Source organism: Argiope bruennichi, chromosome 9 (genome assembly GCF_947563725.1).
Source record: "Argiope bruennichi chromosome 9, qqArgBrue1.1, whole genome shotgun sequence".
In the NCBI taxonomy this organism is placed as follows: Eukaryota; Metazoa; Arthropoda; class Arachnida; order Araneae; family Araneidae; genus Argiope; species Argiope bruennichi.
The window spans coordinates 91,109,947-91,121,842 of NC_079159.1; the positions used below are offsets into that span (position 1 = coordinate 91,109,947).

At 30.8% G+C, this 11,896-nt stretch overlaps 1 protein-coding gene across 1 annotated transcript; it reads right to left on the bottom strand.

The window, feature by feature from the left end:
• Positions 1–2,087: 2,087 nt before the first annotated feature.
• LOC129984545 (small proline-rich protein 2H-like) lies at positions 2,088–11,350 on the bottom strand. The gene is made up of 3 exons (XM_056094451.1): positions 11,169–11,350; positions 4,856–5,335; positions 2,088–2,292 (listed from the first exon to the last, which is right to left on the bottom strand). Exons 1-3 carry the CDS (start codon positions 11,218–11,220, stop codon positions 2,288–2,290), a joined length of 537 nt encoding a protein of 178 aa, XP_055950426.1. The 5' UTR covers positions 11,221–11,350; the 3' UTR covers positions 2,088–2,287.
• Between the last annotated feature and the right edge of the window lie 546 nt (positions 11,351–11,896).

Below are 11,896 nucleotides of genomic sequence, written 5' to 3' on the forward strand. Positions count from 1 at the left end.
ATTGGTTTAAAATTTGATATTTATATTTTATCTGTACATATTTTAGATACTATCCCTGTACACCAAATTTTATCCATCTAGCTCTTTATATTTTATAGTAATCGAGTTAACTTGTATTGAAACACCCCGATATAGATTTTCTGTAAACAGATTTTGTCCCAACTTTGATAAAAATCGTCAAATGTTGTAAATCCATGTATACCAAATTTTATCTATGTAGCTCAAAGCGTTTTTCGCGTTATCGTGTTCACAGAGTAAAAGACAGACATAAATAATGACAAATGTGTTTTTTGAACTCAAGAGGATCTGAAACGCGAAAATTCTTTGAAATCGGAAATTCTAATTATTTTTTTTAACGATTTGAGTAATTTCTCTGTATTTCATATACGTGAAACTAAAAATCAGTTCAATACAAACAAAATTGAAAGCAGACATGCATAAACACTGTCAGCATGTTAAAGCTAATCGAACGCCCGTTTTAAAATATTTGCAACGAGCAGTAAATTCATTAAAAAGTGCAGTGGAGCAGTCACAATGAAATAGAGGCGTGAATTTTGGACTGCATACATGTAATTTTATTTTCTTTAATTTTACAGGGCATGGCATTTACTTAAAGCTCCGGATTATCACCAAAAAAGATTAATTATTTACGAAAATATCAAAATTTTGAAATGGTTGATTTAAATACATGTATTGTTTATTTATCCGAATTTAAATAGAATTTTAAGAAAAGCGATGATAGAATAAAAGGAACTAATTATCAAGCAAATCTCTCCAAATATTAAAGATTAATTTCGGTGAACCAAAGTCGAGTAACCACATTAATTAATAATTAAATTCAATTAAATATTTGTGCAATATTTTATTAAATATTTGTGATCTCAATGAATTTCTCAGTAAAATATTTTAAACTTTAAATGTCAAATATATAATTGATATTAAATTAGAAGTCTTTATATAGTACAAGGAATTGAATTGTATATTTTCCCAACTTTCTACCCATATCTTTATGCATCCAATTATGCAACAGGAAAAAGCGGCAGAGTTTAAAAATGAATGTCTTTAACTTTTTTGCCATTACGCAATTCTGAAATTTTGTTGTACTTACTATTTTGTTAAAAGAAATTCTTTAATAACAATCTATTCAATATAGCAAAATAGGCCGAATCTTTGCAATTTAATCTCAACAATGGTAAAAAAATTGGAATGAAATATTATTAGCAACACTAAAAAAAAATTCAAATTTTAATTCAGCAATGAAATATTTTATTTAAAATATGCAGAAAATAATGTCGACCACTTGGTTTACCTGGAAATATAGTTTATATTTAATTCAAATCATTTCGATGCAACTTCAAGTTCCTCATGATGTTAAATTGTTAGGCATTAAAATCATGCTATTTTTCTTATTGTCTTCCAAAAGTTGGTTGTATGTGATGTTCTCTAATGGGACATGACATCATAGCACTAATAAAAGCGTAAATTTAATCCTCCTATCTTCTAATTTTCGCAATATTTTATAAATGCAACTTTTTTTTCAATATTTACCTTCTAAACTCTGCAGATATTAAACATAAACTTAGTTCCTTAACTTTCAACAATGGAAGAAAACAGTGCGATTAAATATTTGTTGAAATAATGAAAGCAGTTTGAACATCACGAAAACCATTTTTTCTATTGTTAGAACTTAGGGAAAAAAATTACTTGCATTTTAGGAAATGTTTCCACTAATATTAAATTAATGTAATTAAAAAAGTAATATCCGTTTTTAATCTTGAAACGGTGTAAAATTCATCTTTGTGTAAAAGTATTTTTGGACATTATTGCAGAAAAAGGCCAACATTCTGTGTAATTTTAATTAAAATTTCAAAATAATCCCTCCAAAATGCAAATATCCATCCTCCAAATGTCAAGTGAACCAAATTTGGCAGCTATTGGTTTAGCCGGTAAACAGTCAAAGACACACAGTGATATATATGTATATTAATCAAGAGGGATTAGTTAAATATTTTAGGAGTGTTTGTAACAATACATTTCAACATTAAGAAATTCAAATCGTCTCGCCTCATATAAAAGAAACTTCACAATTTATTTTTCACATAGAAAAAGTTTATTAAAATTCGGCAAAAGAATAAAAAAAGAGAAATATGAAATGTGTAATGATTTTAAGAAAAAATATGCTTTATTAAAAAAATTTCAAACGATATCATGTATCCTGCAAGATCCATTTCCAGCTTTCTTCTCGCTTTCTGCATGCCGATAATGAAGTTCTTACAGGATTGAAGTTTCAAGCTAAAAATTGAAAACAGAATTAAGAATCAAATTCTGACCTTACATTTGAACACAGAAAGATTAGACAGTTTCTTGGAAAATTGGTATAAATTGTATTTCGTTCGCGTGATGTCGACATGTTAAGGTGTATTGCTTAGTGTACAGTTACCCGATTTGACCCATTTCCAACACAATCGCGAAATTCAGAAAACATGACATTTCTCTTTTATCTAGAATTTAATATATTTTTTTTTTTTTTTTTTTTTTTTTTTTGTATCTCTACAATAAAAGCGAGCAACGTCGTTAAATATTTCAACACTTCTACAGAAATCTTTTCTTCGTTCATTTCTGGGACAGAAAGAATCGGGCTCACGATATAAAAGTCAGATACACAGTGAAAGTTTAATTTAGCATATTCGGAGTATTTTGTTTATATTATGACGTCACACCTTTCCTTCCTCTTTCGTGCAAGACGCACAGATTCTAGATGATATGCGCAGTTACATTCGTCATGCAATTAACATTTTTTTTTTTTTTTCGCCTTTCAAATCTGCTTCGCATTCTATTCGATTTTTTTAAATATCGATAATTTTATAATGAGTTAAATAAAAAATTTTGATGCGTTCGTTTCACGCGATTCATTTTTCTTCAAAGAACTCAATCATAAATAATTAAGATGCAGAAATGTAACCTAACTATATGATGTCAGCATTAGAATACTATGCAGCTTGAGCTGAAGATAAAATAATTTAATATGTCATGTTTTTAAAGCGAAATAAACGTAAAAGAGTCAATTAAAAATTATTATATTCTATTTTGTTTAATCATGTGTGTGTGTGAAATTTTATCGTTTTTAAATTAACTCTCCGGGTCACAAGTGACTTGGCATGGCGCCATCTGTCAGCAATCGAAGTTTTTAATCGATTGTAAAATTTGCATTGAACAAATAGAATGTGTTAATACTGAAAACTGATAGCTAGAATCTGACTAAAAAGAATGCATTGAACAAGAATATTTGAAGATACTTGTTACGGGATTCAATTGATGTAAGAAGCAGTTTTACTACAAAATTTAAGATTCCTAATATTTTCCACAATTTTAAGTAAATCAAACCTGACTTCATATGTACAAAGGAATTACAATTAAAAATATTTAAGATATTCTTGCTAAAATAATTACAGCAAGAATTTGTTATCGTTATAAATATATCCAACTATACATCAACCATGTACTCTATCAATCTAGTCAAACTTTTCGAGCTCCAGTTCTACGTTTTGCATGCATTTGACTTATCAGAACGTCCTGTATTTGTTTGAATTTATGTTTCAATTTTTTTGAAATGCTAATTAGCTTAAATTATTTCAATATCATGCAGCAGTATATATTCAGAATAATATTGGAGTAATATGAAATATATAAATTCCGATATAAAATCCGCTTTTTCATGTTTGAAAAATTAAATGCGCTTCAAATATAAATCACGCTTTCAAATAAATGTGCAGTCAAAGGGTTAATTTTAGAGCAAGGGCTCGTAGATTTTATGATCACAAACCCATTTCGAGACAATTCTCTTGTGAAATTTTACTGTAGTTCTGAAAATCAGATGCAATATCCAATTTTCTTAAATAAAAAACATTAAAAATGTTAATGAAATTTTAGATATAAACAATAAATTCTGCTTACAAATGCTGAAAATTTTCGCAACGTTTGTGCATCAAGATTTATCCCTTCGCACTCCGAAAAGCAACAAGAAACATAATTATACATATTCGAGAGCAAAGATTTTGTTTAGTGATTCGAACACTCGAAAATATAACTTACGAGTGTTTTATTCCCTAAAAATTAATGTAACAAATTTCCTCAATTCTCCTCAACGCATTTTCATAAGAATCGTTATCTAACGAGAAAGAGAAAAAGATGCCTCTTTCAGAACGGCGAGTACGATCCACAAAGGAGTTCAAAGATTGAATTTTAGGTTACGATGTATAATTTTAAAAATTATGGCTAAAATTCCCTTAGGTTTCATTTTAAAAAGCATCTGAAATTGAATTACTGGATGAGAATGATCCCCCTACCCCGTTTAAGATTTCCTATCACAATGTCTCCAAAGCACACGATTTGCGATTGGTGTTACATAAAAGCTCTAATTTACCCATTTGACCAGTTAATTGCAGAATTTTATATGAAGTCTCTCAAATCTTTTTTTTAAACAAGTGATGACGCATATGAGCGTCAAACGCAATACAAACGGATGCATAGTAAAATTGAAAAAAAAAATGAAATCTTATTCCTTTTATTATTAGAAAATAAACTAAACATTTTCCTTTAAAGCTTTTTTTTTTATTTTGATCTTGAATTTTGAAGTGAGAATTTGAACATTTCTCCCTTGTTTTTCTCCAATTTGAAACCAACCAATCTCCTTTTAGTGGATTGATTGAAATATTCTTTTGGAATCAACCAACTCTTTTTAAACCAGATTATTTTTTCCATTGCCATGTTTGTTTTTATCTATAAGTATTAAACATCGAATACGTCATATTACTTTTCCACATACAAAGTTTAACAGTAAGGAAGTGTTAGTTACCACTTCTTTTACAAACTGGACATGCTCTCGATGGGACATAGAAGAGAGAAGTGCCAGGCATGCACTTTGGTGCAGGACATTGCACAGGCATCTGACCAGGACAACGACAGCTTGGACATGGCGAGGAGTTAAAATTCATTTCACAGGGTGAATTGCATTCAGGCAGGGAACACTGGACCATGGGGCACTGGCAACTCGGACATGGCTTCGTCTTGTAGTTCATTGTACAAGGGGCATCGCATCTAGGTGGACTGCATCTCACCCTGGACTGCTCATTGTTGCATTCGCAGCTTGGGCAGGGCTGTGTGGAATAATTCATTTTGCATGGAAAATCGCATTTTGGTGGAGAGCACATGATCATGGGTGGTGGGTTGTCATCGCATTCACAGCTGGGGCATGGCTGTGTGGAGTAGTTCATGGTGCAAGGAGGGTCACACTTTGGAGGAGAGCAAGCAATACCCTGGGCACTTGCAAATCCATCTGGAAAAAAAAAATAAACTCGACTACATTCAATTTCATTATTAAATCATACAAAACTGAAGAATTTGACTTTGTATGAATGGGAGATCATACAACTTATTTTAATGTTAATTTTTATAAATATCTATCCAAAAAAGCAAAGAATCCAAAACAGCTCATGTGGTATTAAGCGTTTCTTTTTTTTTTTATGCTTATTACAATGCATGAAAGGCTTTCAATCTATCAGAAATATGTAATGAATTCAAAAACCTTGATTACATATCACTAAAAACTGAAAGTCGAGTTAACCTTTCAGTATAAACTAAATGAGATGGAAGATTTATATCTTGAAGTCATACTGTCTAAAGATTTAATAAATGACCGATAAGAATTTTTGAACAGAAAAAAAAATTAAAATTAGATTGTTTATTATTTGTGCATAGGTAACTTAGTATGACGGTTCAAAATTTGTTTCATATAAAATATTATGACTTCTGTATTTAATACTACACTAAAACTAACAATTCTGGAGTAAGTAATAAGCGAATATTTCTTGAGCTAAATGGTTCTAAAGCATTTTTAAATTTCGAAATCCAAATCCACTTTACCTCAAGCAATATTGGGATTTTAATAACTCATTATTTCTATGTTGAATTTTTGTAAAAATTTGGAAAACTCTAAAGCAAAGGGAGAAGTACTTTGTTACACATAAGATTCCAATACAATATTCTTTACATTTCGAATGTCTACTTAGAATTAAAATAAAATCTACCATACGTTCATAACCATGGCAGCCGTGGAGTCATATTTGCTAACATAGATCGAGCACCTGGCACCAGGAATGCATGAAAGATAACTACATCCCTATGTTCATAGATTTTACATTTAATGTGTACATCATTAAACCTTCGATTACGGTGTCGGTCATCGTGTTTCTAAAAGAGGATATGAAGTGAAAGGGTGTTTAAAACAGGACAAGGGTTAGTGACCAAGATAAAACACAATATGAAATAATTTCCCAATCTTTATCTTAGCCAGAAGAGGATTAAACTTGTTGTGGATCCATAGAATTGGCTTTCTTGGAGCTTTTTGGAAACATCTATCTCGCATATTATTTCTACATTTCGATTTGTCAGGCAAGGCATTTTAAGATATTCCTGTTTGTTTGTTGTTTGTTTCTTATGGCACTTGCCACTGACAAGCCCGCCGTCACGAAGACAGCGATTTAAGCCTGAGGGGGTCGTCTCATTTTTTTTATAGCAGCGCCAACTAGGGCCAAGAGTACGACTTTGCCACTCACGCATCACTCATTCGCTTGCACAACCCCTTTTTACAGGAGGGCACATTCACACATCTCACAGATAGAACAACCATGCCCAAACCGGGACTCGAACCCGGGACGCCCAGATCACGGGGAAGACGCGCTACCCCTATGCCAGGACGCCGGAAAGATATTCCTAATACTTGGGGTCATTAAAATTAACTTTTTACTAATAACTTTAATTTTTTTTATCATTGGTACTTGATCTATTAATTAAAGTCTCTAAATTCAGTAGTATCATCTTTATATAGTGGATTTACATTCATATACATTATGAAAAGTAGTTTATTATTCAGAGCATGCGAGTGAAAGTAATCTCTAAAAATTATAGTTAACTTTATAAACATAATGACTTTTCGTATATATAAATAAATATATAAATGCTGAAAAAAAAATGGATCACATACAATAAAGCTCAAAATTAATAGTGAACACTGAAGCATATAGATTACGAATCCCAAGAAATATTCTTATTCGGGCTTTCTTCTGCAGTGATGCCTCCCAGTCTTTCTTCCAATTCACCTCTGATCTCAACTAAATATAAATGGTTGAATGAACTGAAGGATAAATTGCAATACTACCCCAAGGTTGCTCCAAGCAATAAAATTTATAGAATTCTATGCGAATATAGAAAAGGCAATGTGTCTACTCTTCAGGAAGTACCTGTATTTCTTAAAGACGAGTATTTTTTGTCATTGGACAAGATACAAGATGTATTTCTAGAACTAAAGATGACTGCGGTAAGAAAATTTTTTTCTTAATTTGTTGAAAACTTAACAACCAGATGTTTTGAACCTCTATGCTTCAAAACGTCTTAGAGTACAGAAAACACATTTAGGCCTGGTTGGAAATATAACTCAAATTTGAAATAAAGCAGACGAGATTTGATTTGCAGTCTTCAAACAAGAATCATAATTTCGTGTTGAATTTTAATGAACTATGTACGTGAGGGTCTGGACTCGATAACTCAACTGCAAGAACATAAAAACTGACACGATTAAAACGTTTTTAAACCATTTTAAAACTATCTCAAAGCGATTCTTGTGAAGTGATATGCAAACAAGTTCAGGAAATACCCATCTATTTATTTTTTTTCAATGAAACTTTCATTTTTAAAAAAATTAAAAATCGCTTTTGATGAATTTTTTCCGAGAAGTAACTCCAAACCAAATTAGGCACCTCTCAATACAACGGGCTGCTTTGTACAGAGTTTTCAACAATTTTCTAAGCGTTCATCCCCTTTCTATGAAGTATGTTACCAAAAAGCCATTGTTAAAATCTTATGAATATTTATGATGCAGTAATTTTTTTTGTTTACCATCAACTTGAGTCTGATGATTATAAATATAAATTGTTCTACTCATTCGAATTTTTATGCGTACCCTTGACACACGCTTGACTTTTCGAACCATCTAAGATTACCTCCCTTTGCTATGTAGTAAAGAAGTAGACATCTTATAAAACAGAAGTCCAATAGATACACCGAAAGAATAGATACACCGAAGACAATAACCAAATTAGATTAAGATTTTAAGATTGAAAAATGCCTTTCATCGGAAAAAAAAAAATTGCCAAATTCACGATTTCAGATGCAATAAATTAGATTCGACATGATTTCAAAAGATACGTTCTTAATTAACTTCTTTCGCTATGAATGTATTTAATATCCTAATTAGAAGGCCGACATCCTATTTGAGATATTATTTCAGTCATCATAATAACAGAAAGGATACTTGAAATGAAGTTTTTCTAAGTAATATTTGTATTTTAAAATTGCTTCACATTTTCACTTGGATTGAATTACTAAAAATTCAATAATTTGATGCACGTGCCGAATATGCCATTATAGCGCAAGAGATTCGCGATTTAATGAAGTATAAAAATAAACACGTTGCGACCTTATTTGGGCAAAATTTCAAAAATTGTTTGTTTCAACTATTTTTTCATTTGGAAATCGACGAAAATGATATTCAGAACAAAGATTATTCTGAAAACCAATGAATATTTAAAAAATTGCATAAAAAGTGCTGAATTTGAGAATTTTGCAATTCAAAGAGTATCCGATTTCGAATAGTTCATTTCTACGAAGGCTTTACACAACGATATACAATTCTAAATACTTTACTGTAAGCAAAAAGGGGATTAGATTATCTTATTTTAAATACGATGCAGCTTTCTGGTTTAACTTAAAATTTAATACTGCATGTATTCGATTATATATAAAAAAAAATTGTACTAAAAAAATATTTACTTATCAGAAAAATTCCACTAATGTTGTAATATTCATAGAAATACCGAGATAGGAGGATTGCTACATTTTTCCTATATTTCGTATCCGAGAAAATATAAAAAGTAAAATTTACTAGGATGCGTTCAAGTACCTCTGCTGTTCGTGATATTTTTTATAAAGATAACAAGCCTTTCGGAATATTGTCAATTAGAAAATAAACACATACGTAAGTCAAAACGTCTATAAAGTCGGTCAATTATCGAGATTTTTAAAAATGGAATTTAGTTGGTATAATATGATGTAGGTTATTTTAAACTTAACTCTTTGTTGTCCACTACCCAGTATTACTGGAAATAAAATTTCTAAATTGACAACATATTACATTTTTTCCCCATTTATTCAAACTGACTTATGAATTAACTTTGACTTGATTGCCAGCACTCTAGTAAAATTAATGAACCGCAATCCCTCTTCATATCTTAGTTGTTCCTCGATGTTGAGTTGGTTACACCCGTTTCATACATAAACATTTTTTATTCGATGAATGATGTCCTGTATGACCATTATGGTACGTTGATTTTTTTTAGTAATCCATATTTTAATCAATTAATATTTTTAATCATCACTGATTACGTTATTTCTGAACATCAACTTCAAACATTTGTTATTTGATGGAAATAAATCTTTATAGAAATCTTTTTATCTTCTTGAGCATCGATCTTTACCCTCATATTGATATTTTACAGATTTTCATGTTGCCATGCCCTTTTTCAATTTTTTCTTGTCTCTACGTTCAATTTTATTGTTTGACATTTCAAATTTTACTTGCGTTTATAACTCTAACAAATAGTCATATCTGGTCCTTATGCCATGAAACCCAAAATAACCACAACCTTAATTCAGAAATTGCTTCAAATTGTTTCTTTGACAACATTTTAGGTTATTACCGACTACCACCTTTGTGCAAAATTGCAACAGTTTTGTACCTAAATAATAAAGATTAAATTTAAGAACAAGCACTGGCAGCAGAGAAAATATTCAGCAATGTTTACATTTGATGACAATTTCACCATGTAACACGATTCACGCACTTGAACTATAAAAATTCATCAGTAATTTATATTTAACACCAGCCAGCCACTTTCGGTTACCAATTGTTCGCCCGCCATCTATATGTTTACAAAACCAACGACTTATTCCTTCAGCCATAACTACTTAAATCTATCTCGACAATTTTTTTGTTTGTTTCATTGGAAAGTTCGTGATGCCGAAACAGTCATCAATGGTCCCTTGCTTACAACAAGTCACCATTTTTAGAGAAAATCTCTAAAGTTTTACTTCATTACATATTTTAAGCAGTGGAAAAACCTTGACTGAATTTCACGGTCGCTACAAAATAATATATGCATTGATTTCGTCCAATTTTTATTTCATACGAAAAATCATGACTCCTACATACGTCATAAATTGTCTTCTGTCTCCATTTTTAAAAGTATTGCAAAATAGAACATAGAGTTGCCTACCTCAATAACTGTATATATTGCAGTAATTTCCTTTCTGGAAACATAACCAATCCATAGGAATGCTCTATCATTATTGTATAATTATGATTTAAACTAGCCTTTTTTTATTTTGGCACGATTTAATTTATCTAAATTGGTTGACATAGCTATATCAATACTATTAATATTGTCGGGAAAGTCATCTAGAATTAATTTAGTCAATTAATTTCAAGGAAGTGCATCTTATCTCAACAAAATTATAATTAATATATATTACAATGAAAGATAATTCCGATTGGTTATCCATTCTTCAAAAGTGAAGAAATTTTCAAACTGGAGACGAAAATTGGCAAAATCGATTCAGTGGTTAAAGTCGAGATGCGAATTGCAAATCTCATGTCTCTCGAAATGGAAAGGAAGAAAGTTGCAATTTGGGAGAGACATGGGGACATATATAGCCACTATTTATTTATATTAAGTTAACATACGCACATGAATCAATATATAAAGTAATTGGTCGTAAAATTTTAATATTGATAATACATATAACTCATAGGTAAAAATAGATAAAGAACATCAATACAAAAAAAAAAATACAAGAACATCTTATTTAAAGAATAAGAATAAAATTGTTATTCATTAAGAGTTTTGATAGATTTCATTTAATAAATGCGATTTCAGTCATTTATTAATAAAAAAACATAGAAAGATCACTTGAACTAACTAAAATTAACTACATCAAAATTTTACTGGCACATTAAATGGGAATTATATATTATTATAATTATGATATAAATTTACCTCCCAATTCCAAAACCGTAGCGAAAGCACAGAAAGCCGCAAAGAATATCATAGCTGCAATAGACTTAAAGCAAATATGTATTTCGAAAAGGCAAAACTGCTTATTTATACAATTAATTTCTTCTTTCTCTGCGTGACGTAGAATGCGCGGGTGCGGTTAGGAGTTGCTCACGGAAATGCCAATGAGCTTCTAGATGGATGTTCCTCGTAAACATACCTCCCTGCCTCCCTCGCAACACAGAAAAATTACGCTACTCGAGCGCCAAAATGACAACGTTGTTTTACTAGTATGCAATTTGAATTGTGTTGGCAATTGACGTAGTCAGAATTTCCCTTTCTCGCATACGATGTAAACAGAGGGAAAGTAGAATAACATTCAAATCAGCGGGTGGTGGTTTCCCTGAAACTTTCTCGCGTATTCTTCAATAAGATCTGTCCCTCTTTTTCCAGATAAAATTGTGGACTTAGATAAGGCCGCGAATACCTTGCGTGTTTTTGATGAATAATAGTTAGAAAATATTTATCTTTGGAATTAATTTGGCATTTTTACTGAATCTATCGTGAAATTATATACAGGGTGTTTATAAAGTCCCGGACCCATTTTGATGTTTAATAACTCATAAAATAATAAAGATAGATTTAAATTAATAACATAAATGGTTAAATAGACTCAAAAAGTTTCATGACCCTTGTCAATGAACTTCCACGTGTGCCCCCTTCGTCGCACG

What these genes read in the sequence shown, in the direction of transcription:
- LOC129984545 (XM_056094451.1), bottom strand. Translation starts at nt 11,220, where the DNA reads ATGATATTCTTTGCGGCTTTCTGTGCTTTCGCTACGGTTTTGGAATTG. An exon ending in TACGGTTTTGGAATTGGGAG is followed by an intron (nt 5,336 to 11,168) that starts GTAAATTTATAT and finishes TTTTTTTTCCAG; the next exon opens with ATGGATTTGCAAGTGCCCAG.